The sequence below is a fragment of the Pelodiscus sinensis genome, chromosome 3 (assembly GCF_052426305.1).
Source record: "Pelodiscus sinensis isolate ZL-2025 chromosome 3, ASM5242630v1, whole genome shotgun sequence".
NCBI classification, from domain to species: domain Eukaryota; kingdom Metazoa; phylum Chordata; order Testudines; family Trionychidae; genus Pelodiscus; species Pelodiscus sinensis.
In genome coordinates, this window is record NC_143054.1 from 143,288,733 (window position 1) to 143,315,992 (window position 27,260).

Here is a 27,260-nt window from a genome sequence, read left to right on the forward strand (position 1 = left end):
AAGATCTGATTTCTCAGCCAATGTCTGCTCCTAGAAATGAAGAGCTGCACCAGAAAAGAGAGACAGGGGAAACATGCACTAGAAAGAGGCTAGAAGGTTGGCGGCAGATATAAAAGGCGGGGGGAGGCACTGCCCTCCCAAACTGCCAGGCCCACACTCCGTCCCCAGAATGCCTACTGCTTCAGCATGGCTTCCAACAGGCGTTCTGGGGGCGAAGTGTTGCTGCTCCAGGCGTCAGCCATGCTGGGGATGTTGGAGCAGTGTGCACTCCCCATGCTCCAGGGCGGGGAGACTCCTGTGGCGGGCTGAAGGCTTGCCCCTGTGGTGGTGGTGGCTTGGCCTTCACAGAGGGTGGGGCCTCAGGAAGAAGGGACAGGGCTGGGGCCTAGCTTCCCCCAGCCCTGTGTTCACTCACTACCCATGATGGTTGGCAACAGAAAGATTTTCCACAGGGCAGCAGCAGCCCTTTATCTTCCTCTGCCTCCACAAAAAAGCTGCAAAGCAAGCTGGCTTTGCTACAGGAACTGGTTGGGGTAAAATAAGACCCAACCCAAAACTGTTCCCAAGACTGGCCCTTCCCTCTGTGCACCTGTGTTTCTGGCCACAGGAGTCAACAAAACACCACACAGCAAGTGCTCTCCAACCTCGAGGAGTTTGAATAAGATTCCGGGAAGCATCCAGGGCTTAATTGAATGGAATCCTGTGCCTGAGGAGGATCATCCAGCCCCTGAGAGTTGCCCATCCTTAGATGCCGGAACAAAGCACCAGGGGCGAGAATCTGAGTTTGGACACCCAGGTGTCAATCCATAGTTTCATACATTCCAAAGCCAGAAAAGACCCCTGTGATGATCCCCTCTGACCTCCTGAACAGCACAGGCCAAAGACCTACCCCAGAATAATCCCTAGAGCAGAGCTTTTATTTAGAGAAACATCCATTCCTAGATTAAAATGGTTGCTGATGGAGACTGCACCACAACCCTTCGTAAATTATACCAATGGCTAATTATTCTCACAGTTAAAGATTTACACCTTATTTCCAGTCTGATTTTTGTGCAGCTTCAACTGTCAGCCATTAGATAATTTTACACTTTTTCTGCCAGAGCCTATTATTAAACATCTGCTCCACAGGTAAATATTTATAAACTGGAATCAAGTAATCACTTATCCTTCTTTTTGCTAAGATAAAGAGATGATGCTCCTTGAGTCATAAGAACATGAGAACATACATACTGGGTTCAAGCAAAGGTCCATCTAGCTCAGTATCCTGTCTTCTGACACTGGCAATGTAAGAGCCGCAGAGGAAATGAAGTGATCTCACTCCTGGCACCCATTCCCAGCTTCTGACCAAGGCTGGGAACACAAACCCTGCCCACCGGTGGGGCGATCTTCCATAAGGACTTTCCCGCTTATCCCATTACAGTCTCTCTTGAGGAGGAATGTTTTTAAATCTTTCAGTCATTCTCCTGGCTCTTTTCTGACCCCTCTCTAATTTTCAACATCATTCTTCAATTCTGGGTACCAGAATTGAACATAGTCTTCTGGCAGCAGTTGCACCTGTGCCAAGTCCTCCTACTCGACATAACCTCAGTCCTCCTATTCGACATCCTCCTGTTTGTGCATCCCAGGATTACATTAGTTCCTTTGGCCATCACAGTGCACCAGGAGCTCGTGTTCAGCTGATGATCTACCACAATTCCCAAATATTTTCCAGGGTCACTGATTCCCAGGATAGACTCCCCCATCCTCTAAGGACACCCCTTGTTCTTTGTTCCGATTTACATTTAGCCACATCAAAATACATAGTTACCATGCCATTCATATTGCTCTTCGGTGACTTACGCTCTAATATTACCTTTCCCTCCAATTTTTGGGTCATTTGCAAATTTTATCAGTGATGATTTTATGTTTTCTTCCAGGTCATTAATGTCAAAAATGTTATTTGTCAGCTGAAGAAGTGGGTTGTGCCCACGAAAGCTCATGATACCATCCATATATAGTTTTGGTTAGTCTCTAAGGGTATGTCTACACTACCACCCTAGGTTGAACTAGGGTGGTAATGTAGGCAACCGCAGTTGCAAATGAAGCCCGGGATTTGAATTTCCCGGGCTTCATTTGCATAAAGCCGGGCGCCGCCATTTTTAAATGTCCGCTAGTGCGGACTCCATGCCGCGCGGCTACACGCGGCACGGAGTCCGCACTAGCGGACATTTAAAAATGGCGGCGCCCGGCTTTATGCAAATGAAGCCCGGGAAATTCAAATCCCGGGCTTCATTTGCAACTGCGGTTGCCTACATTACCACCCTAGTTCGAACTAGGGTGGTAGTGTAGACATACCCTAAGGTGCTACTGGACCATTGTTGTTTTTGAAGTTTTTTTAGCTACAAACTAACATGGCTACCCCCGAGAATGTTAATAGAGTCGCTGTACCCAGCTTAATGGAGTTGATCTAGGTTTGCACGCTCATGACTGAGCTCAAAACCTGGGCAAGAGCAAAAAGGGGGCAAGGCAAGAGATGGGCCTGAATCAGAAGTCTCCTGGGACTTTATGCGAGTCCAGATGCAGGTGTGAATTTCCCAGACTGGGGCCATCTCTAGATAGCATGGGTTGGAGGAGTGCACAGCAACTATACATATCACTGCCCCCCGACCTCTGCCACTACCAGAGCATGCTCCCGCCATTTTCCATCAAATGCACAGGCCCTGTCATTCTAGCAGGGTGTGATCAGCCTGGGAAGGATTCAGTATTTGTTTTCTGTGAACTCTGATGGATGATACGAATGCTTATACACAAGTCTTTTTTTCTTGTTATTTTTATCGACTTAAATTTTTGCACAAGCAAGAAGTTCAGAACCACCTCAAAGACTAATTACTACTTATTCAACTTGTATTGACTGTGGAAGTCAAGTTTCATAATGGATTCCAAAATGATGATAATTACCATCTTGCATAACATTAATTCCTTATTAATTGATTCTGAGAAGTGGCAGCAAAAAGGAAAAAAAAAAGAAGCCCTTTAATAAGGGCTGCGGCATATCAGATACTTTTAAAACTTCCATTGTGGAAAGCGGAAATGTCGCTGGACTTTTTCCAACTGTTTTAGGATGAAAGGAGAACCAGACAATTACACATTCAGATCATGTTTTATGGATCTTGTATGTAAGGCTATGTCTACACTGCACTCTTATTTTGAAATATTTAATGTTATTCACAGCAAGCCCGTTATTTCAAAATAATTTTGAAATAACAGGCTTCTTACGCCGACGTCTGTAATCCTCATTTCACGAGGAGCAAGGGAAGTCGAAGGAAGCGTGTTCTTCCTTTGACTTCCTGCAGCGTGAACAGCGCCAAAAGCTGAGTTAAGGTACTTGGACTTCAGCTACGCAATTAACGTAGCTGAAGCTGCGTATCTTAACTCGACGTTAGCCCGCAATGTAGACATCCCCTAAGTGAAGCTGAAGAGCAGATGAGCACTGATCAGTCCATAGGAGGACAATGGCAACGCTGCTAATCTTTACAACATGTAAGTGCAGGGGGCTGACAAACTTCTGGGCCCCTGGGCAAGGTGGGGGGTGGGGATGGCTCTGCGCTCCTGGAAGTGAGGGGCCTCAAGTAGAAGGGGCGGGCCTGGGGGCAGCTAGCCCTCAGTGCTGCCCCAAGTGCACCACACCACTTCTCCTGCCAGCCTTTAGCATTGCCCAGAGTGCACCACCCAGGGTTCAAGCACTGATCTAAAGCAAGGGTGCGCATACTTTTTTCAACCGTGACCCCCACAGCTGGGCCTGGCTGTTCGCAGCTGTGCGGAGTGGCGACCCCCCAGGAAGACATCTGCCACTCCCTTGGGGGTTGCGCACCACTGATCTAAAGGGCCCACAGCTCTGGCCACCACTCCTGCTGCTAGAGCCCTGCTCCCTTTTGACTTTGTGGGCCCAATGCCCATTTCACCCTTCTCTTCCGCCCCCACTATCGGCAAGCCTATGGATGGGGGATGGATGCAGGACAGCGTAGAAGCATTGGCAACCTGTGTCTCTGGAGGAGGGGGAACAGGAGGGCACTTGGCTTCAGCAGTCATAACATAGGGGAGCATGTGAGTCATGATCCCACATGCTCCCCACACGTCACCTATGTCCAGGAGTCAGATAGTGCCTGTAAAACGTGACAAGCTAATTCCTTACCTGTAGAAGAAGCTAACACCTCCATACCCCCATCCATCTTAGAATCCTTACATGGGCCCCATGATCACAGTACCTGAGCACTCAGGATCTTTAATGAATCACAGCACCCCATAACACAGGATGGTCCTGTTTTCATTGTGCAGATGGGGAACTGAAGCACCGAGAGGTTAAGTGATTTGCCCAAGGTCACACAATAAGTTTGTGGCAGGTCAGGGTGGCTCAAGTCCCAGAAGTTTCAGGCAGCTTTATGAGCGCTGAACCGTATATGCTTGACCGTATATGCTGGGTGCATACAAATGGGCAGAGAAGTTAGGGATCTGCACGCTAGCACTGGAAATCGAGGCCCTGGTCTTGAGAAAGGCTGGAACTGAAGGAACACTTGTCATAGTCACCTCTTGGATGGTGCTGGCTGTTAAGGGAATCCTGTCTCATGGGACTGAGCACCGCAAACTGAATGGCATTAACCCATTAATTACCAGCTCCAGGAAGGAATCCATGTGCTGGAAGCATTTCCAAGTTCACCAGGAATGAGTAAGCTTGTTAGGGACAGAGTGTGGTTTGACAGAGCACAATGGCCTACATTTCACAGTGCTGGCTGCAAGTTAGGGAGGAAAGGGGGGTAAGTTACGGAAAGAAGCCTAACGCTGGAGGTCTGAAGGGATAAGGGAAGGTTCACTGGAGAAGGGGATGTAGCTAATCAAAATAGGCTTTTCCCTTGGCACACGCCTGGAACATCCTAAGGCCAGCATGGTACCAGTGCCTGAGAAATGACTTAGTGGAAGATGTGAAATAAAAGAGGTCCCACCAGCCCTCCTCTATACAAATACTTAATCTGCAGGACGATGGAGTGTAAATCTATCCCTTTAGAAACCAGAGCCCAAGTCAAGCTTCAGGTCAAGGGAAAACCAGTTTTAACGATCGGCAGAAGTGGCTAGGTCAGACGGGTGGTTTTAGCTCAAGTACTGCTGCCCCTTTTTGCTGCCCAAGGAGCCGGAAAGGATTTCACTTGTAGTATAGGCTGGATTTGCACAAACCCAGCAGCAAATCCACTGAGTAAGAGCCCCTGATCCTGCTTAGTTTTTACCTCAGCCGAGAGATCTGGAGAAACAAGAGAAACCTGCACCAAAGGAATGGCTTTGTTTTAGAAAAGGGGACTGGAGGTCTCCAGGAGCTGATGACGGGATGCTGAATCTTACACACCCACATGATCAACATTTACACCCAATTACGATGGTCTATAGCTGAGAGCAGAAAGCCTCAGACTTCTGTACAGCAGCCTATGTGAAATGAGTTTGGTGGGTGTCACTCCTGTTCCTTAGAGGACGTGTTAACACCACAGAAACACACCAATCCAACAAGCACCAATGAGCCCCCTTCTAAATGGTGGCAGCAGAGGCACTAAGGGGGTACATGAGAAACGGGGGCTGCGCTCCCCACTCAGTACCCCCGGAGCTCGACTAAAGCACACTGGTTGAGAGAAAGAGCCTCCATGTCCAGGGCTCGCCAGCCACAAAGCAAAGCACTGAAAACCAGCCCCAGGAGATGGCAGTGTGTGAGACTTACCAGACACCTGGAAGAGGCAGGTGGAGACCCCCACATCATTGGAGATGCTGCACTCGTAGCTACCACTGCTCTCCCGAGTCACGCTGTCCACCTTCAACTCCGAGTAGTCCTGCTGCTCACTGGGAGGCAGGGTCACGAGGTTCCCATTGAAGCGCCAGACGGCCGTGGCTACCTTCAGGGGGCTCCCTTTCAGCATGGTGCACCGCAGGGTGACACTGCGGCCTAGGCCCTGGCGGATATCCTGAGAAGCTGGCTCCACCACCGGAGGGACTAGTAATGGTAATGACAAGAACAGAAAGGAAATCCATCAGAGGAATGGCAGTCTGCTTCCACGGCTAGACCCTCACTGGTTGCGCATCATCTCTCAATACTCCCATCCCCACTGCTCTTAACTGTGTATTGCTCCCCCTTGCTAGGGCAGCAATGACCTGTACAATCAACAGCTGCTTTAGCCATTTGCCAGCCACTCATGACGGGCCTGGGGCAGCTTGCAACCTCCCGCATCTCCATTATGTAGGGGCAGCCCATGGAGAGAACAGGTCCCAGATCTAGATATAAGCTGCCAAGGTAGAACATTATATGCTGAGCCCTAGAATATCAGCCCCCTGAACCTTCATATTAAATGAAGCCCACATTGCCCCGTCCCACCACCTGCATTTGCCCCGCAAACCCTAAATCAGAACAAGAAGGGTAGTAATTCCTCCAAGACAGTGTGAGCTGCAAACACAAAGTAACTCTCATGCAGAAATCTGTTTTCTCCTGTGCAACTTAGTACAGAGAAGGGTTACAATAGATCAGATAGGCCTGTCCCTTGGTAGGATAACACCTGTCAGCCCTTAGAGAACACAGATCCCTTTGTAGGCCGTTGGGGTGTTAAAGGGATGTAATGGATGCAAGAAGCCAGAGATGTACAAGACAGCAGAGTCTAGTGGTTAGATCAGGGGACTGGATGTCAGGACTTCAAGTTCTGTTTTCATGTTTACCATTGACTGACTGACCTTGGCAGGCAAACCACTTCCTCCCTCAATGCTTCATTCTCCTGACCCTTCACAAGGGGCTAACACCACTGATTTTCCTTCCTGGAGGTAAGGCGGCTATGAAAAACGATGAAGGTTCAGAACACTCGTTGAGAACCTCTGGAATGCATGAGTGAGGCACAGGGGAGGGACACGGCATGGTGACAGCATGAGCCACTGCTGCTTGGGCTGTACCGGTTTGATGTACTAACAGAGGACTCTGGTCACCAGGGCTATTGATCCAGCACCTTCCGACAGCACTACACTACTGACTGAAAGTAAGAGTGGGGAAAAACACAAGCTCTCTTGCTCGAATGAGTGTGGCTGCCCCCGTGAGAGGGCAGAATCTTACTCTTGCACTGCCAAAAAGCTCCAAGAGAGAGAGCACCGAGATGTCTTTCCATGCATCTAGTACTGTGTGTCTTCCTCTGTGCACCTGGGAGCATCTACAGCCCTGTGAGCAACATCGACCCCAGTACGACAAAATCTCTTCCACCACAGGAGAAACAGCATGTCCAGGGCTGGTACAACAGCGTCTCCTCTCCCAGGTCACCCTTGCTTGACAGTAACCATCTTGTTTTCCAGGTACCTGGCCCAGCTCTCAGCCTTTTGATCCTCTTCTGTGGTTAAATGGATTAAAAACAGCCCTGAACAGAGCGTGTGATGCCCTGTTGAGTGGCATGGTCAGCTCATTACAGATGGCATGCTAGCGGCGTGTCTCAGCAGGCGCTCTAAGAGCTGACTTGCCTTTGGCTTGCATGTCTCCCACCTCACAGTGTTATAATGTGAGAAGTTGTTTGATTAGCCCTAGTGCCACGAACGTGTCATCTTCATCCCCAGCTGCTATCCCATTTCTTGGGTCACATCTGCTCCTGAGAGGAAGCTGTTCTAATCGAGACCGTCTGGTGAGGTGGAAAAAAAAAGAGACGGCTTCAAAAGTGACATGGCAGCGACAGACGCAGTCAGCCAAAGCAAACACGTTTGTGGGGTTGGAGGGGGCAGCCACCACTTCATAGCACTGAGGAGGCCATGGAGATCCGTGAGATCTGCCGAACCAGGGTAGGTCACTAGGCTGGAGAAGGGGGCCAGGAGCTAGACAAAAAGGTTCCCTTGCTGGCTACAGGGACACCCTGCTCCTTAATAGAGAGGCACTATATGAGGGCAGAAGGAAGACAAGAGAGGAGCAGGGGCAGGGCTGGGAGATCCCAGTTCTTGCCTCAGGGTCCAGGAGCTGTAGGGGTGACTGCAACTCTAAATGTGCTCGGGGGGGAGGGGGGGAAGAATAGGGAATGGAGATTCCCTACTTAATCTAGACTGCCAGCAGGGTTTGGGCCTATGTTACCATCACTCTCTTCTGCATGGGCAACGGTAAAATAAAATGCTGCATCTGGTTAGGTTATGCCCTGGATGGAGATGCCCACCTCCTCAAACACAAGACAGCACGTCACAAACTTTAAAGCATGGGGCACTGTCCTGCTCGAAGTACCATAAAACCTAGGTCTTGGGTGCATGAAGGTCCCTTGACATGCTTGAGGGAGTTATGGAGCTAGCCCTGGTCTCCTGGCTAAATTCCAACATTCAACCTCCCTAAATTCCTTTCCATTTCTCCCCTTACACGCTGTTGTGTAGTGCTGGTGTGTGCTGTAAAGCACCTGCTATGATCCCCCCCAGAGGTGGCTGCGTTCAGCATAGGAGCAATCTCTGAAAACACAGCATTCCAGGGTACTTCCGCCTGAAACGTGCTATGCAAATGTACAGACTCCTGTTTTCCTCCTGTGCCAAATAAACCGGAGAACAGAAGCATGGCAAGAAGTATTATGAAAGGGCTGAAGAGGGCAGAGCATTCCCCTGCCAGACAGTGTTAAAGCAGCATCATTTCTCCAACAGGTTCTTTCAGATCCTGCTGCTGTGAAAACACAGGGCAAAGCAAGCCCGCCTTAGCTGTAAAATTATTTTGCAACCGTAAAAATCATAGCCACTCACCTGCTTGTTAGGAACAAATAAAATCAACCAAATTAAGGTGGTTTCACTGGTCATCCCAGAGATCTGAAAGCCAAGAGAGACTCTATCCAGCACCCTCATAGCAGCCAGTCTGAGATATTTGCAGAGAATGGGGCTGCCAGGGTAGCAGGGCCATTTTTAGTGAAAGTCACAGGGAACATGTGACAAATAAGAACAGGAGTCAGGGAAGTAGTGTAAAGAAATATCAAGTGCTGGGGTGAAGTTTTGGGTCCTAGTCATGGTCTAATGTTCTTTGTTTCCTGGAACTTACTAGATCCACGCTTGTGCAGCCATACCAGAGGGTAGAGAAATAGTTGCAGGTCCACAGCCAACCTTTTAGAACCAGTTTTGTAAAGCCTTTTTTTATCCTAGCTTCAGAGAAGGGAGAAGCCACGTTTCCTCACAAAGGAATCAAAGTCGCCAGATGGGAACTCCAGTCCATTGTCTCCTTGGACTGTTACTGTGTGGCCTCCAATGCTGCCTACGATGGTAACCCAGAAAGTTTTCAGTGAACTGTCCTTGTATCGGGTCCACCTGCCCCACAGAAACATCCACAAATGTCAAGGAAACGTCCTCCCAGCCCCAGGAAAGTCACAGGAGCCACAAGTCATATGACCACAGCACAGCTAGGTCCTGCCCCAGGGCACAAAGCCTGAGAAAATTGGTTTTGATAATAGGATGGAGTCCTCGCCACTGGCAGCTGCTACGTGTCCTTGTCCATGGATTCACATCACTGTGGACTCTTGTCACGAAGAGTGCCCGGCCAAACAGTGCCCCCATGAGATGGAGGGGATGTGGTGCGAGCATGGCTAGGCAGCCCCTTCCCATTTTTTTCTAGTTGGGGCCACAGCCCCTTAGGCCTGGGATCATTATTTACACTTGGCTTTACAGCAGGTGCGAAACGCTATGCAGAAAGCCAAGAGACACACCCAGGTCCCTGCCTGGAGCTTGCAGGGCAAAGGCATGAATGCACATGTGCAAAGAGATTGGCCTGGGCCCCCAAGATAGGTGGAGCCTGAAAGAAGAAGGAGACTCAGCTGGCACTAGCTGAGAAGCTCCTCCTCCAGAGAAAGGAAGGAAGTGAGGAATGGCAGGAGAAAAGGGAGAGAAGCCTGGACAGGACCGAGCGAGGGGGAAGGAGTCTGGGCTGGAGATTCAGGTGATAGCACAGTGCTGTAGTGAGCTGGGGAGGGGAGAGGGGGGGTGCTTGAGCTGCATGGGGAAGGTGATGGACAAGCCAGTGCACAGATGCAAGGATCCAGTTAACTCGAGTCAGAAATGAACTAGCCCCAAAGGCAGCACCAATAGGGGCCTGAGCCCCAAATCCGAACTCTGTCTCCTCCCAAAACAGCCAGACTCTGGTCTTTGCAGGCTGAAAAAGATGAATTCCATCTCGCTTTTCCCAAGAACATCCAGGATCCTCAGCATGGCCTGATTCTGGTCAGGACTAAGCCCAGGAGCAACGAGTACTCTGCAGATCTCAAAGCCCTTTACTAACACTAATGAATTTTGAACCAGGCTGCCCCAGAGCTGGCCTCCTTGCTATTTCACAGCTAGAGAAACTGAGGCCCGGGGCAGGCAACTGGTGTGCGCAAGGAAGGCATGAAGTGAGGGATGGCAGCAGCAGAGCTGGGAATCCTGGAGTCCTGCTGCCTTAGATCTGTGCTTTCACCACCAGACCCAGGCTTCATCTCCTGTCACACAGCTCCATGTGGAGCCTCTGGGGTATGTCTACACTGCAGTAAGATACCCACGGCTGGCCTGCTTCCGCTGAGCCAAACCCATGGAGCTATGAAACCATGGTGTAGATGTCTGGGCTCAGGCTGCAACACAGGCTGAGATCCTCCCCTTCTCAGGGTCCAGAAACTGGGCTCCAGCCCAAGCCTGAACATCTATGTCATGGTTTTACAGCCCTGCGAGCCGGAATCAGTGGACACTGGCCAGCAGCAGGTGGTGGATTGCCTGATGGCCATACTTTCAGAAATTCCTTAGCTTTTATTCAAAACAGAGGAAAATAAATTCCAACTGCGAGTGATAGAAATAGCAAAGTCTCTAGACGAGAGAGCGATTTTATGTTCAGCAGCCTTAGACTCTCCGCTGCACAACGCTCCTGCCAAACTTAGACACAAACTTAAAATGCAAGCTGCACCCTCTACCCCAGAGGCTGGTCACCAAATGGAAGAGAGCAGCTCCTGCAGATTCCATTTTATCCCCCAGCATGAGCGGACATAACTGACCCCTAAATTCTCCGATTACCAGAGTAAAAGAACAAAGTGAAGACTCATTTGCTGGAGAGAAAGACTGCCTGGTACTCCTCACATGGACACACTGGCAGCCACCTCATTTGCCTGTCACTGAGGTTCAGCGTTACCACCACCACCTCGCTAAAGGTTGTTGGCACCCACCCGCTGATCTGCAGCACAGCATACCAAGCAGGGGGATCAAGCAGGAATCTCCTCTTCTATCCGCAGCACCAGATCGCAGGAAGGCAGAGAGGCCAAGGCACTGGGGAAGGGGGACGTCAGTCTACGATGACACTACGCCAGTTCCTGCGGCTACTACTCTGTGTGCCTATTGGGCCCTAGGGTATGTGGAGCTCTGTGTAACTGCTGATAGCTGTCCTATCCCACGCAATACTGCAACAAATCCTCTGCCACCAAGGGAGTCATGGCCATCACAACACTGTACACTGGGCTAGCAACAAGCTTTTCTGGACAAAGTGTGTGTGTGTGTGTGTGTGTGTGGGATTGGCTTTGGGCTCCCCTCCCCAAAAGGGGTGCGGCCTTGGGCATAAGGGGTGGGGCAAGCCTCCACCACACAACCTTTGGGTCCAGTGGCAAGTTGAAGGGCCCTGCCCAGGCGTTGGCTGATGCTGTTGCCACGGTAGCAGTGGTGGTGGGCTGGAGCCTCAGGCCCTTTAAAAGAATTGGGTTCCAGGGCAACTTCCCCCTTTACTCCCTCCTCCATCGGCAGCCCTGCCTGTACACCAAAGAGCAACTCATTCTCTTGTTCCAAAAGCACAGACCCTTCCCTCTCCTGCCCCCAGTTCAACAGGACCTATGCTGCTGAAACCCAGAGCTGAGCCATGTGGCTACCAGCCAAGGGCATGCACAAGCATACAAGCTAGTGGAAGGGTGCTAATGAGCCCCAACCAAAGCAGTTTTCCATCTGGAAACACCTATGTTAGGGACATTTACTAGAAAAGTACATGAGACTGAGCATGTCAAATAGGAAATGGTACAGCCTACTGGTTAGAGCAGGGGAGCATCAATAACAATCTCTCAGGGCTAATCTCGACTCCTATGCAGACACTCGCTGTGGTGTTGCACAAGCACTTTGCTGCTCTGTGACTCAGTTTCCCCATCTGTGAAATCGGAGTGATTGTAATACCAACCCAACTCGCATAGTGGAGTCCAAGAATCGTGTGTCATTTAAATGGTTTGAAGCAAAGCTCTGAGAATTCCCATTCTCACTAATACAATAAAATCTGATTTGGCACACTGTGTTCAGAGCTGAGAAGGGAGGGCAGGCTGGGGTTCAGAGGACAGAAGGATAGTCTTAATGCCAGTCACATACCTTTATGTTTTTAAAAGAGAAAGTTAAAACATATGCACACGCAGGCTGAATCTCAGCTTTCCAGCTCTCTTCTTCTACCAACTACCGAAGCCAATTAACTCAGCTAGTCAAATCTTATTGTAGTAAAGATTTTGTTTAGTGATTTATTCTGCGATTTTGATTTGTATCTTACACTACTGTTTCACCTCAGTAAGTGTTAGAATAGAGTCCATTCCGGGTGGGAATCTCCAGACCTTTTGCCCCCACCCACACTCCTCCTAAAAACATACTTAGTGCAAATATGCTGGAGCTCTGCTTAGACGGAGCATCCAATTAATTCATCGTAACGAGACACTACACAGACAAGTACTCCCCTGCAGTGTAAAGCCACATCATTCCGATGGCTGTGTTACCTTGAAGTGCTAGATTTCAGCACACTTGGTTTCCTTAATTGAAAAAAAATGATTCAAAAAAGATGGAGCATACATAGTAGAACTCTATCTCTCACCCACACAGTGTAACACACACACACACACACACACACACACACACACACATTACTCTCACTCATCACCAGATCAGACAGGGCATGTATGCAAGCGTGAAAAGTGAAAATAATGAACATCCCCATTTCAGAATAGGCTACAGCATGCTGTTGTCTTAGTTACTAACACAGCAACAGCATAGAGCAATTCCAGGATTTTAGCACAATTTTAGAAAGAAATACTATAACCAAGCCACAGTCAATTAGGACTTTACTATTTTGCTAACAGCAGCTACATGGACCTTCATGGCAACGGCTATGATAGAACTCAGATTTGCCTACCCTGGAAACTCCCTTGGCTGTTAGCATTATAGGACCTATGACACACAGTTGAGGTTCTGTTTCCATTTTCCAGGAGACATTGGTGTAAATGCACGCAAAGGCATGGAAATTCACAGTAATACCTTTCTAATGACACATCAGGATAGCAACAACCTTCAAGTCCTCCTGTGGCGTTTCTATCCAACCATTCATTAAACATCAGTCAATTATACCGTACCCAAAACATTTCCTGTGCTAATCTAGATGTAGATACTTTTGGAAAACATTTCCTCCTGCTTTTAAACAGCAAAACCAGTTAGGGTCAGGAAGTACAGCATCTCAGTCCCAGCTGAACCCACAGGGGGAATTCAGGGAGGGAAATGGGATCACCCAGACAAGTATAGACATGATAAATCAACCACTGAGTACTCTCCCGTCGACTCCAGCATTCCACCAGAACAAGCAAAGTAGAGTTGATGGGAAAGCGTCAGCTGTTGACTCTCCCCAGTAAAGACACTGCGGTAAGCAGACCTCAGCACAGTGCTAAAGTTGCGTTACTTAAGTTGATGGCCCGCAGTAGTGTAGACTAGGCCTTATATGCAGCAAGACATTTCAAGCCCTCTTCACAGCGTGGGTGGACACCTCTGCACCCCAGCAAACCCAGGCTGGCAGGGGGCGCAGTTCCTATGGAAGAACCGAAAGCCCCCACTGCATTCACAAGCAGGACACAGAGACGCTCTCGGCCACGTTTCACTCTTAACTCTCCAAGCCCTTGACAAGGTCACTCTGGCATTTATTCTAACTCTTTACATTTCCCCTTTCCCTCCTCCTCCCCTCCCCTCCTCTGATCATCACCAGCCAAGAGCACAGCTTTATTTTACACTCTGGCTTAATTCTCTCTGGGGACAAACAGGGCCTCGGAGTTTTAAATGCCAGCAGTCACATACAAGGGAAAAAGAGAAAAGAAAGAAAATTGAATGTGCTGCTCTGCCTGAGTCTTTTGAGCATCACAGAGGGCTGCAGGGAACCAGCACTCAGTGGCTGCCAGAGACAGATGCACAAAATCCAGCAATAAGGGCGAGGGTAGACAGCAGCTGGTACCATTTCCACCTTGTGAAAAGAATCACAGAGAGCAAAACTAAGCCCCCAGCACTAGTGAGAAGGGAAAGTGAAAGCAGACCTGTTGGCAGAGACAATATCTAGTGTGCAGATCCAGGGACAAGCCCCTCCAGATTCCCAGGCAAGACTTTGGAACAAATCAGAAAGGAGACTGGTAATCTTCCCTGGCTTTAGATTGAGACAGGACTTTAGGCAATTAGCAAATGCTATTGGCATATCCATGCAACACAGACCTGATCAATGACGTTCATCCTTCTGTGCCTCCCGGTGGAGGTTCAGCACCTCGAGTTAAGGAATTCCCCAGTAAGATGGGACATGAGTTAAGTGTGAAGCGCAGCCAATGCTTCCTGCCGCTGGGGAACAGCCCTTCTATATGCAAGAGTCTTCTCCCTCCCAAGACATCACTTTTGAAGTCATTATAACAAAAGGCCCAGATGGATAACGAGATGCATATCTTTATCCAAACCAAATGACAAATCTTTGGTTCCCACGTCTGCTCAACCAGCAGCCAATTAGCACCATTTGTGGATTTGATTTCTGTGAAATAGTACTGCCTGCTAGGAATTGGACTGAGACCCCCTCTGGTTTCCCACTACACATTTCACACAGACTTCAGAACAGCCATCAGCTAGGAAGGGCTCTTGGTCATTACTGGCTGGCTTCAATGTAGCAATCTGGAAGTGAAAGGTTCTGTATCCCACCGCCAGCTGCCCTGGCATTCCAGTGCCCTTTCTGTTTGGACCTTTTAATAAAACTCAATGAAAGTTAAAAGCAGTGAAACTTCAGATCAAGCAGTGCTGGAAACAGCAAACCTATCATACGGGAGAAGAACCACTGTTGTAAAATAGAAATGATCCTCAAAACCACAGGTGATCAGAGCCTTTTGCTTACAGCTGGCCTATTGCTTTACCTTGCCTTCTGTTTTGAGTCTGCATATTAAGCAGGGAGCACTAGACACTCCCAGCTGCTTCCAACACAGACGGAGGAAGAGAAGGGAGAGCTGCCAGAGGCAGAAATAGTTGTTCAAAAGTGGAGTTGGGTCACCACAAAAGGCAGGACTTGATGTGTGAAGTAGTGGTCCCATGCTAGGAAGAGTCTTGTGGGGAAAGGAAGACAGCCTAGGACAATTTTATAAGAGCAAAATATTGACTATTAGGGTGTGTACACAGCAAAGTTATTTCGGAATAATGGCCGTTATTTAGAAATAACTATGCGAGCATCTACACAGCAATTCCCTTATTCCGACTTCTGTAAACCTCATTCTGTGAAGAATAACGCCTATTCCAAAATAGCTATTTTGAAATAAGGTGCGTGTAGACGCTCCACTTCTGCTATTTCAAAATAGCCCCTCAGCAGGGCCATTCTAAGTTATTCCTCTGGGGCTCTATATCGAGATAGCACGTCTACATTAGGGGAGCCTGCCTTGGACTCCTTTTGAGGCTTTCCTGCAGCGTAGACGTGCTATTTTGAAATAAGCTATTTTTGAATAACTATTCCAGAATAGCTAATTCCAAAATAACTATTCAGTGTAGACATAGCCTTAGTGATTAAATATGTTTAATTTTAATTCTGAGCCATCACCTATTATAGGGTATGTCTACACTAGCTCGTTAATTCAAGATAGGTAGGCAAATCATGGAACCGGGGTTGCAAATGAAGCCCGGGATTTAAATATCCCGGGCTTTATTTGCATGTTCCCGGCCGGCCGCCATTTTAAAATCCCCCTTAGTCTGAACGAACTGCCCGCGGCTATACGCGGCAGTTTAAAGTTAATCCGAACTAAATCCTTAGTTCGGATTAATTTGTTACTCCTCGTGGAATCTATGCCAGTTGAAATGGTATATGTCCTGTGGATTATCTGTTCCCATGGACCTGCAGGGAGATGTTCAACGTGGGTCTCAACAGCCACTAAAAGTTAACAGCTTTTGGACATTACTAATGTGGGAAGAATTCAGAGCATCAGCTCAGAGGTGAAAAAACTCTCAGCGTCCCATTCCCTGTTCCGTTAGCCACCTTCTTTTTGTGGGTCATTTTCCTGGTCTAGGCCTTAGCTGGGATAGAAGCAATGCCAAGGTAAGACTGGTGGGCTGACCCCTCTCCCCTCACCACAACCTGCAATAAGAAAAACTAGACTAGATGCATTCATCCTCATTTCTCAATTATTATTTGAAGACATTTAGCTGGTGAAGTGCTATGCATTAAAATGCTGCACCAATGTTAAATCGACCCCCTCCCCTTCAAAGAAAAATCCTTTGCGAGCTGGAGTGTCGCCAGCACCACGTAGGCAGAGAGATTATAAGATTTGTTTAGGGTCACACAAGGAGGCAATGGCCAAATGTGGAATAGAGGCCAGAAGCCCTGCCTCCAGCCCTCCCGGTGTAACTGCCTGACCCCACTCTGTAGCTGGGCACTGCCGGCGTGTCACTGCTGGCATTAGAACTCAGCAGGTCCCTGGGTCTCAGGCTGTGCTCAGACAAATAGCAAATGCTGCCTGGCTCAGGGATTCTCTCCCAAAGCTGTGACACTTGACATAGTCTCTCTGTCACCTCCCTTGGACGTTGTTTCTGCAAAGGAAGAACTGCCTCCTCCCCCAAACTTCTGGAGCACCTTACAGCAACTGGCTTAGGCTGCATTAGTTAGTCCTCTGTGGCTTCTGATAGCTGCGGGTGCAGTCAGAAATCATTGGTCTGAATTCAGGGTGCTTTCTGCGGCAGAGGGCACTGGAAGGAGACCAGTGGCAGAACTGGCATCCACTCCAGGACACCAGCCTGCTGCCCACTCCCGGTTCCTGCCTCCCTTGCCCTCCCCATCTGGCCAGCAGCCCTGTCTCATCTCACCTGGAGTCAGACTGGAGAGAGATTTATTAGTTAGCCCACTCACACGTTTTGACATTTGATTTGCCAGACTCCTTCAGTGGCAGACTTCAAACCAGGCTGGCATCAAAGGAGCATCTCCCAGGAGCAGAAACCATTATTGCAGAGGCAGCAGCACCCCGCACATGCATCCTTTTAATATCAAGTGGAGAGGGTTTAATCTGCAGCAGAGGGGAGCTCGCAAGGCAAGGGCCAGCAAGTGCATTGCCCTGCCACAGGCTAGACCACTCTCTAGTTGTTTGCTTTCCCCACCCCACCATGACCGGATGGATTTTGTCCCAAGGAAGCAATGACTGAGTCCATTCTGCAAAGCGCCAGTCATTCCTGTATCTGGCTCTGCTGATCCCACCAAACAGCCTCCCCCATCCTGTCCCAGAGTGCCACAGCTCAGGGTTGGGTTCCACATCTGAACCCGTTCCTTCCTAAAATGGTGCAGCCATCATGCATTCTGGAAGGAGGCCTCCAGCTTTTGGTCACTTCTTTGTGATGCCCCTCCCAGATGGGGGGAGGCACCGCTAGCATGCAAAGCACTCAGCAGGGACAATGGCAAGTTTATGACTCTGGGTAACATATGCCGCTTGCTGAGCCATCTCATGGGAGCACAGGGAAGCGGTAACTCCTCTGTGTGTATCTGGGGAGAAGCCACAGGGGATAGTACACTCACATCTGGGAACCTTCCTCCCTGAGGAGCCATGTCCCAGAGCAGAGTGTGGAGCAACTTCTCTGTGCAGCTCTTGGCACACTCCAGCTCTCTGTTCTGAGCACTTCATTACTATAAAGATCATGACAAAGTGATGCAACTTCAGAAAAGAGCAGAAAAAAGATCAAAGAGGTGCAGGGACTTACTTACCGGAAAAAGATTAAGAGATTTAAATATATCTAGCCTGGCTAAACCACAGCTGGGGGAAGGGAAGGATAAGTTAACATCAGCTGCAAATATCTGAAGGATATAAACACTAAGGATAGACAGCAATTTAGCATGGACCAGGGGAGGGAAGCTAGGAGTAATAGGGTCAGCTTAGGAAAATAAACATTCAGGCTGAATATCAGGAAATCTTTTAGTTCTTTACTGATTTAGACAAAATCATGGAAAGATCAATATGAGAGGCAACTAGGAAAGAATGCAAAGAAGGCAGCCTAATTAATGCCAAACAACGTGGTTTTATGGACAAATCAGTCCTGTCAAACAGCTGTTCTATTGTCTTTTGAGAAGATCACAAGTTTGACTGTAAAAGTAAAGGTGTTGACCTGACATGCTTAGATTTCTGTGAGACAGTTGATGTAGTCCTGCCCAATAGATGGATTTTTAAAAAACATTAGCACTATAGTAACATCGATACAAACCATATTAAATGGATTAAAAAGTGGTTAACTAATAGAATGCAAAAAGATACAGTAAATGAGCAATGTTTCTAGTGAGGTCCCATAGAAATCTCTTCTTAGCTCAATGCTGTTCAATAGCAATGCTATCAATATCTTTGCAAATTTTCCCAGCCATGATTTTATATGATCTCCCAGTTAATTGATAGAACACACTAAGATTAGTAGAGTATAAATAACAATGATGTGGACACATTAGAGATGTTAAATATCAGTTAACTGAACAGTCGATTAACCTCATAAATTCTTATCAGTTACTCGACTATTCTACAGTCCCCAGGGTGGGGCCAGCAGCCAGTGTGTTCCGGCCCCACCTCTGAGGAGCCCCCTGCCACTCAGCACTGCTGCCTCTATATCAGTTTAAAAAAACAGCTCCCCTTGCGGCTCGGCTGCATGTCGCCTGGCATTGCTGCCTCTGATACAGAATGGGAGGATGTGAGCTACCAGGCTTGGCGTGAGCCAGAACTGAGCCGGGCTGTCTGCTCACCTGGCTCCTAATACACTTTAAATGCAGAGCCGCAGCAGGGGTAGGTCCAGGACCCAGTGCAAGCCAGAACTGAGTCAGGCTGCTGGCCAGCCGGCTAAAAAATTTACTGGCAAGTGGGAATGGGGAAATGCATGTAGTCTATAGCATTAACCAATACGCTTTTGCTAATTGGTTAATAAACTACACTATTACATCCGTAGGATGTGTCAGTAATACAGACCAACGTGGATTGCTTGCTAAGGTGAGTAACATATGTTTTAAACACAGCCCCATGGAAAGGTTATGAGGTTAGGAACAAAGAATGTAAGTTACTCACTTTCCTGGAAAACTCTCTCTGAGAAGGACTTCGGGATCATGGTAACTAGGTGAACATCAGTTCCCAGAGCAATGCTATAGCTAAGGCATAGGCAATCCGTGGATACATAAGCAAGGGAATTTCAGGAACAGGGGTGGGCAATAATTTGTAATGGGGAGGCCACTCCAAGAATTTGGTACATGGTCAAGGGCTGCACTTTTGTGGAGGAGGTATGGGGATCTGAGTCTGCCGGTGGGGTGAAGAAAGGAGGAGGTAGAGAGAGGGGGATACAGAGGATTTGGGTGGTGACCTTGGGCAGGTAGTTGCAGGGGGAGGAGGGAAAGAGGAGGTAGGGTGCCAGAAGCAGGCCGTGGATGGGAGACGCTTACCTAGGCGGCTCCCAGCCAGCAGCCCAACAGGAACCTGAGTTAGGCTTGATGCCCGTCTGCTGGGCGGGCTACTCCAAGTGGCTCTGCTCCAGTGCTGGGAGGGGGAGGGAGAGAGGAAGGAGCCTTCACTCTGCCCCTGCCTCCAGCAAAATTGTTCAGCTCCTATTGTGCCAGAAACTGTCCAGTGGGAACTGAGGGATTTTGCTGGGGATGGAGACAGTGCACAAATTCTCCCATCCCTCGACAGCCTGCAGAGCAATCAGCAGCTGACTGTTTAAAACAGTGTGAGCTGCTGCATAGTGAGGGTACTGGCAAGGTGGCTGTGAGCTGGATTCGGCCCACTAGCTGCCTCTTGCCCACCCCTGAGTAGCAAGGTGGTATTACCTCTGCATCTGTGAGACTATTAGGGGAATATAGTGCCCAGTAATCATATCCACACTTTCAAAAGGAGGTTGAAAAAACTGGGCAGGATTCCAAAGAAATACAAGAATGCTCAGAGGTCTAGAAAACCTGCCTTACAGTGAAAAACTAAATCAGCTCAATCTATTTACTGTGTTAAAGAGAATGTTAGATGATTTGATCACAGTCGGCACGACTTACACGGGAAAGAAATTTCTAATAGAAAATGGCTCTTTAATCTAGCAGAAAAAGCCATAATGAGGTCCAATGATTCGAAGCTGAAGATAGACAAATTTAGCCTGAAATAAATCACTAAATTTTAATGGTGAGGATCATAAATCACAGGAACAACTTACCTCAGGACATTGCTCCAGATCCTTAAAGGTATTTGGACCTGGCTGGATTCTCCTTCATGAGCAATCTTTAAGTCAAGACAGTGCCAATATACAGCAGCCCTGGCTGAACAGTGCCTTTTCAAAGGGGGTGTCCTTCCCCGGTAGGGAGAGGGGCCTTAAGATCAAGACTGCCCTACTAATCTCACAGGGGTCCCTGTTCTGGCTCCCTGCCCTGCTCTGGCTCATTAGCTCTTGCCATAGCTTGCAGGCAGGGCTCTCCCGCAGAATGCTCTGACCTGCCCCCAGCTGGGCTGCAGTGGGCCAAAAAGTGATTGGACACTGGCCAGCGTGGCCCCCTGTGGCTGCTGGCTACAGCTCAAATAGCAGTGATGGTTTTGATGCAACAATTACTGAGTGTGGATCTTTAGTCTGAGCCATGCAGGAGGTCAGATTAGATCATCACAATGATTCTTTCTTGCATTAAATAAATAAATAAATAAATAAATAAATCCATGAATTGGATCTGTTAGTGAGGGAAAAACCACCCTTGGCAAATAAATATTTTTTCCACCTGTGCTGACAGACAAAAAACTTCATGGTGAGACTAAACATCTTTTGCTTTCTCACAATGCTGCAGAAGGCGGGCTTCCAACCCAACACTTTGCTGGGAGAAGGGGGGAGGGGGATTTGGGAGGCCAAAAAACCCACAAATTTCTAATGAGCTTCCAACAAAATAACGAATAGTTTAATTTGTGTGTGCAAAAATCTTTCCTTTGTAAGGCCAGTGGTGGACGCCTGTGGAAATGAAAATGCACAACTGCTTGTTTCTACATACAAACACAGGTTTTGCATGCACAAACAAGTGCACAGCAAAAAATGGGGCCAATCTATTGGCGGCCCAACGAATACCAGCCCCACGTGTGCCTGTAGTTTCCAATTAGCTGCTGCTATTGTCTCATTTCTTCAAATTCTCCTTTCTCCTGCCCCCAGAAAAATATCTTATGCCGGGTGCCACTTTCTCTCCCTTCACTGCCAAAGCCCCCATCTCTCATTTCACAGCACAGCAAGTAATTGGCCAGGAGACCATGTACTAGGCATTTGCTATGAACTGTTAAGGAAATCCCAGCAGGGCCATGACTTTTAAGCCCATTTATATTGCATTAAACTGCTATTAGCTACAGTGTTCTGGCTCACAATTAGGATGGTAAAATATCTCTTCCCTATAAACACTAAAGAAATCCTTGATCAGTGCAAATGCTGTTTTCATTTACTGTCCCTGGAGCTAGCCCACAGCCATTTTCTGGCACCAGCATTAGTTTTGGCACAAGAGCCAATTCCTGCTTGCGGTTGTGCCCAGCAGACGTGGACCCGCGTCTCAGCATGTTTGCAATGGGTGAGATTTATGGCGCTCGTGTATGGAGAAGAAACATGTTGCAGCAATGTTCCCGGCGTTGCACCCATGCCCATCACGGTTCAGGCCACCAGCAGTTCTCATGGGAGACCGAAGCACTATGCCTGAGGCACTTCTGCGGAGGTTATTATTGGGAGAGGGTTTCTTTTGGGGACTCCCACGTTTTCCTCGTATCTCCTTTCCTCTGCTCCCGTCCCACCTCCTGAATTGTGGAGGCTCTTCCTCCAGATGGGACGTACTCAGCATGGCTCTCTTCAGGGCTCGGAGAATTCATCGGGTGCTTGCCGCATGCAGCAAGGGCAAGGCAGACCCCTCTCCCTGCTTTTTGCTCCCAGCGCTAGAGAATGAGAAGCCAAGGGCAGCCTCCAAACTTTCTTCTCTGGCATGCCAGTGATGTTAGTGCTACAGGTCAGACCACAACACACAAGATGGCCTGACCCCAGACATCAACCGCAAGCCCAGAGAACTGGCAAAATGGTGTTTCCTACGCAGGTGCGCCAGATGCACTACAGTTGGGCTAGGAAGCATTTCCATCCTGGGAACATTCACAGAGGGTACGTCTACACTACAACGTTAATTCGAACTAACTTAGTTTGAATTAGTTAATTCGAACTAAGCTAATTCGAACTAACGCATCTAGAACTAAAAACTACTTCGAATTAGCGTTTTGCTAATTTGAACTAGTGCGTCCACATTAAGTGGACCCTGAACCGGGGTTAAGGATGGCCGGAAGCAGTGCCGGCAGGGCATCAGAGGAGGACGTAGAGCGTGGAGATGCTGTCTCAGGCTAGCTGAGGGCTGTGCTTAAAGGGTCCCAACCCCCACCCCGGACAGACAGTTCTCAGGGGTGCCCCGCTTGCAAAGCAGTCCTGGCTTGGAGTGCCCTGAGTGCCCACACTGGGCACATCACAGAACTCGGCCATCAGCCCGGCTGCACTTGCCGCAGGCTGCCATGTGGGGAGAGGGGGCAACTGGGGGGCTGCAGGAGAGCTTCCACCCCCAGAAGCCCGCAGAGCCAGCCCAGTCCTCCCCATCGGGGGCTCGTGCCCCATTTCTCCCTCACCTCTTTCCACTTACCCCTCCCTAGCCCCTCTTCCTGATGTACAAAATAAAGAGAACGTGTCTTCCAAAATGGAATCTATCTTTATTGAACAAAACTGGGGGAGACTGGGAAAAGGAGGTGGGAGAGGGGAAGAGAGAGGCTGGGAGAGGGGAGGGCAACTAAAATGATCAGGGGTTGGGAACAGGTCCCATATGAAGAGAGGCTAAAGAGACTGGGACTTTTCAACTTAGAAAAGAGGAGATGGAGGGGGGACAGGATAGAGGTCTCTAAAAGCAGGAGTTGGGTGGAGATGGTGCATACAGAAAAGTTCTTCATTAGTTCCCATAAAGAAGGACTAGAGGACACCAAAGGAAAGGAATGGGTAGCAGGGTTCAAACTAGTAACAGAAAGTTCTTCTTCACAAAGTAAAGAGTCAACCTGTGGAACTCCTTGCGGCAGGAGGCTGTGAAGGCTAGAACTGGAACAGAGTTTAAAGGGAAGTGAGATCAAGTCATGGAGGTTGGGTCCATGGAGTGCTATTAGCCAGGGGGTAGGAGTGGTGTCCCTGCCCAAGGTTTGTGGAAGGCTGGAGAGGGATGGCACAAGACAAATGGCTTGGTCACTGTCTTCGGTCCATCTCCTCCAGAGTCCCTAGGGTTGGCCGCTGTCGGCAGACAGGCTCTTGGGCTAGATGGACCTTTGGTCTGACCCAGGATGGCCATTGTAAGCTCAGGGCTCAGGGTCGGGGGTCTCAGTGGACCACCTTGATTCTCTTGCACACCTGCTCCTGGGTGGCCAGGCTGGCAGCTCTCCTGCCCAAGCCGGCCACTTTCCTGTGCCTAGTGCGGAGATCGTGGACGAGGTCCACAATGTCCACACTAGACCAGGCGGGTGCCCGCCTCTTGCGGTCCGGGCAAGCTCCCGGGAGCCGCCAGCCTGGTCCCGGGAAGAGGGGGAGGGCTGGGGGGCATCGGGTGGGTGGCTCGATCCGTGCTAGGTGCAGGGTCTGCTAGCTGGGTGCTGGCAGGCTTGCACCTGGCACGGGCACCATAGCCAGCCCGTGCCCCTTTAAGGGGTCCGGGGCCGGGAGGGGGGCATACGAGTTTCCCTGGTGTTGGCCAGAGTGGCCACCAGGGAAACCTGGGGAGGGCTAGCCTCCCACTAGTTCCAATTAAGGGGCTACACACCCCTTAGTTCGAACTAGTAAATTCGAACTAGGCTTAATCCTCGTGGAATGAGGATTACCTAGTTCGAACTAAGCGCTCCGTTAGTTCGAATTAAATTCGAACTAACGGAGCTCTAGTGTAGCGCCTATGAAATTTAGTTCGAACTACAGGCAGTCCCCGAGTTACGCGGATCCGATTTATGTCGGATCCGCAGTTACAAATGGGGCACTCTCCCTGGTCTCCAGCAGACCAGGGAGAGGAAGCAAAGCGGCAGAACACGCGGGCAGCGTCTGGGCTGTCCGCTGCCCGCGTGTTCCGGGGCTTTGCTCTGCTTTGCTCCCCGTCCCCCTGGTGTGCAGACCAGGGAGACGGGGAGCAAAGCAGAGCAAAGCCGCGGATTCTGAGGGCAGCAGGACAGCCACGGCGCGTCTGGGCTGTCCCGCTGCCCCCGTGCTCTGCGGCTTTGCTCCAGACGCCTGTGGTACAGCAGCTGGGGCACTGCCGGTTGGTCCCGTAGCGCCGCTCTGGGCGCTACTGGACCAACCCGGCAGCACCCCAGCTGCTCTGCCCCAGGCCCCAAGTCAGCCGCTGCTGAAACTGACCAGTGGCTGACTACAGGAAGCCCCTTCCCCGGGCTTCCTGGAATCAGCTGCTGATCAGTTTCAGCAGCAGCTGACTTGGGGATGCCTGGGGTGCTTAAGTTGAATCTGTATGTAAGTCAGAACTGGCGTCCAGATTCAGCCACTGTTGAAACTGATCAGTTTCAGCAGCGGCTGAATCTGGACGCCAGTTCCGACTTACATACAGATTCAACTTAAGAACAAACCTACAGTCCCTATCTTGTACGTAACCCGGGGTCTGCCTGTAACGTCCGTTAGTTCGAACTAACTTTGTAGTGTAGACATACCTAGAGATAAGAGATGGACCCCAGTTGCGTAGCTCCGATTTAGACCAGAACTGAACTGCCACAAACCTCAAGGCAGTTGAATTCAAATTTCAAATTTGGGGCATGGCTTCCAGAAGATCCAGGGGCTTATTTTAACCCAGCTGGTTCAGCCACAGCCAAGGGAAGAGAGCTGCCAGAGCATGAATCCCAACAGGGCTACTGGAGCATATTGTGTACGATCAGCCTTATGACAGTACCGAGAGGACTCCACTATGTGAGAGCACTGTTGCTCTGGGTATGGTATGAACAGAGAATGTGACAGTCACCACCCCAGCCCAATATCTGCAGGATGCACACTCTCGCATATATAATTAGATACTTTTTTGCTGGAGAGAGTCTGGCCAAAAATTAGGTTTGTGGCAGTTTATTGAAAAGTGCATGTGTCTGTTCTCCACCCCACTCCAAACAGAAATAGAACAAATTTAAGCCAGTTCTCATCCAGAACCGAGCTAATACAATCTCCCAGAATTCATACACAACGTTTCACCTGAGTCCCTCATTACAACCACAAAGATATCTACAGACTGAACTACACTCTGCAGAAGGGCTCAAATGAAAGCACTGGCTAGCCAAGGAGCAGTCCCTTGTCCTATGCCAGGGATGCTACCCGCTGCTGGCAACCAGATATAGATACAGGGCTGCTGTATGCTGTCCTGTACCCACCCCAGTCAGGAAATGGGGCAGCACTCATCTGCCCAGAGCCCTGACTAGAGTATCAGGAGCAACTAAGAAGCTCGTCCCTCGCAGCCACCAATCACCCACTTAGCCGGGAGCAGTCGTGACAGTCTGTCCTGCTCACAGTATAATGTATCTGGCAGCTTTGCCAACCAGCTTTCAGAGCTTCCCTCTCTCTGCTGCTTGAGTCTGCTCCCTCCAGGCTGCTGGGAGACCCTTTTCCTCACCCTGCCCCATGGCCAGTGACCCATGGCCATAGCAGCGTCCAACAAGCAGCGATGGGTCAATTTCAATTACAAATAAAACGAAGAGAGAACTCCTGCCACAAAGGAAACTTTCCCCAGAAGATTCCCATGAACAGTCAGAAGGGTGCAGGAACCTTTCCATGAAACAGCAAGCAGAGAAGAAAGAGACTGAAATACCCTTAGGAAAGAGCTAACAACTACACACCAAAGACAGATGTATTTAAATAAGTCTAAATCCTCCCGGGTCTTACACTGCAAAACTCAACGCAAACTACCTCCTAGGCTAACCCCTGGCACAGCTGGATGCCTGAGACCAGGGACTGGCTATTCTGGGGATCCCCTGGTTTCAGCTGGCAAAGGCTATGACTTCAACACCATATGATGCCAGGTATGGAGTTTCTTTCACTGAAGAAAGGGCACAGTGCACTGGACTAATGGGAGGCAGGAAGGTGAAGCTGATGATGCTTTATAGCCAGCAGCAGTTACATCCACATCAGTCACCCAACCAACACCCAGATTTGACACAAGCCATGTCTAAAAGTCAACCCAAAACATCAGTGGAGCAGCTGTCAGGATCTTGGTCACCTTGATCACTGGGCTGCTGGACAGTACACTCTTCTCTGAATGGCACGACAAACCCACGATCACCTAGGGATTCATAGGTGCCACTAGGCTTTGCAGCATAGCTATCTGGAACTTCATAGCCATAGCGGGCATAGAACTGAGCCCTGCCCCAGCAGGGCAAGCCAGGACCTCTGGAGATAAAGGAGAATCTCTGTTAGCCACTAGCAATATACAGCCTGTGACACACGGCTGTGCAATCCTAACTCGATTCAGCAAAGGGCAGTAGTACGTACACAGACTCTGGGCAGCATATTCACAGGCACTGGGAGTTGATTGAAGCATATGTAGCCAGAAGCACAGAGCAATATATACCACTCCGGAACATCAGTCTGCTCACCAACCCCACGTAACTCACCGCTGCAGCATGAGAAGGGTATGAACGTAGGAGAGGGGAGTGCCCATCAAAGTGGGACTGGGTCACAGAATCTGACTGTACTCTGTTGTAAAAAACAGCTATTCTGTTTACGGAGAACTAGTCGGGGGGCACGCATGTGACTAGAGCGAATTTTCTCCTTTGCACTAGGAAAGCCCCCTGGGATTGCAAACACTTAGAAAGTGGATGATGCCTGATTTCCCTGGGGGCTTTAAGGAAAGGTCTCACTTCCTGGAAACTCAGCTGATCTTTACTCCACAAAACAGCGCTTGGGGCAGGGGTCGGACCCTCCGAGGTCTCTCTCAGGAACACTGAGCTCCACTGGAGATAGAGTCGGTGCAGAAGGGTGGGGAGGAAAGCTCTGACTTCCCATGGGGAAAGAAGCAAAAT

At 49.3% G+C, this 27,260-nt stretch overlaps 1 protein-coding gene across 2 annotated transcripts in view; it reads right to left on the reverse strand.

The window, feature by feature from the left end:
* The window catches only part of MDGA1 (MAM domain containing glycosylphosphatidylinositol anchor 1), a 246,221-nt gene that overhangs the window by 77,015 nt on the left and 141,946 nt on the right, over positions 1–27,260 (reverse strand). For both annotated transcript variants that reach the window (XM_006126531.4, XM_089777407.1), the window contains one exon: positions 5,735–6,004. In XM_006126531.4, coding sequence (XP_006126593.3) covers positions 5,735–6,004 — 270 coding nt within the window. The remainder of the gene's footprint in view (positions 1–5,734; positions 6,005–27,260) is intronic.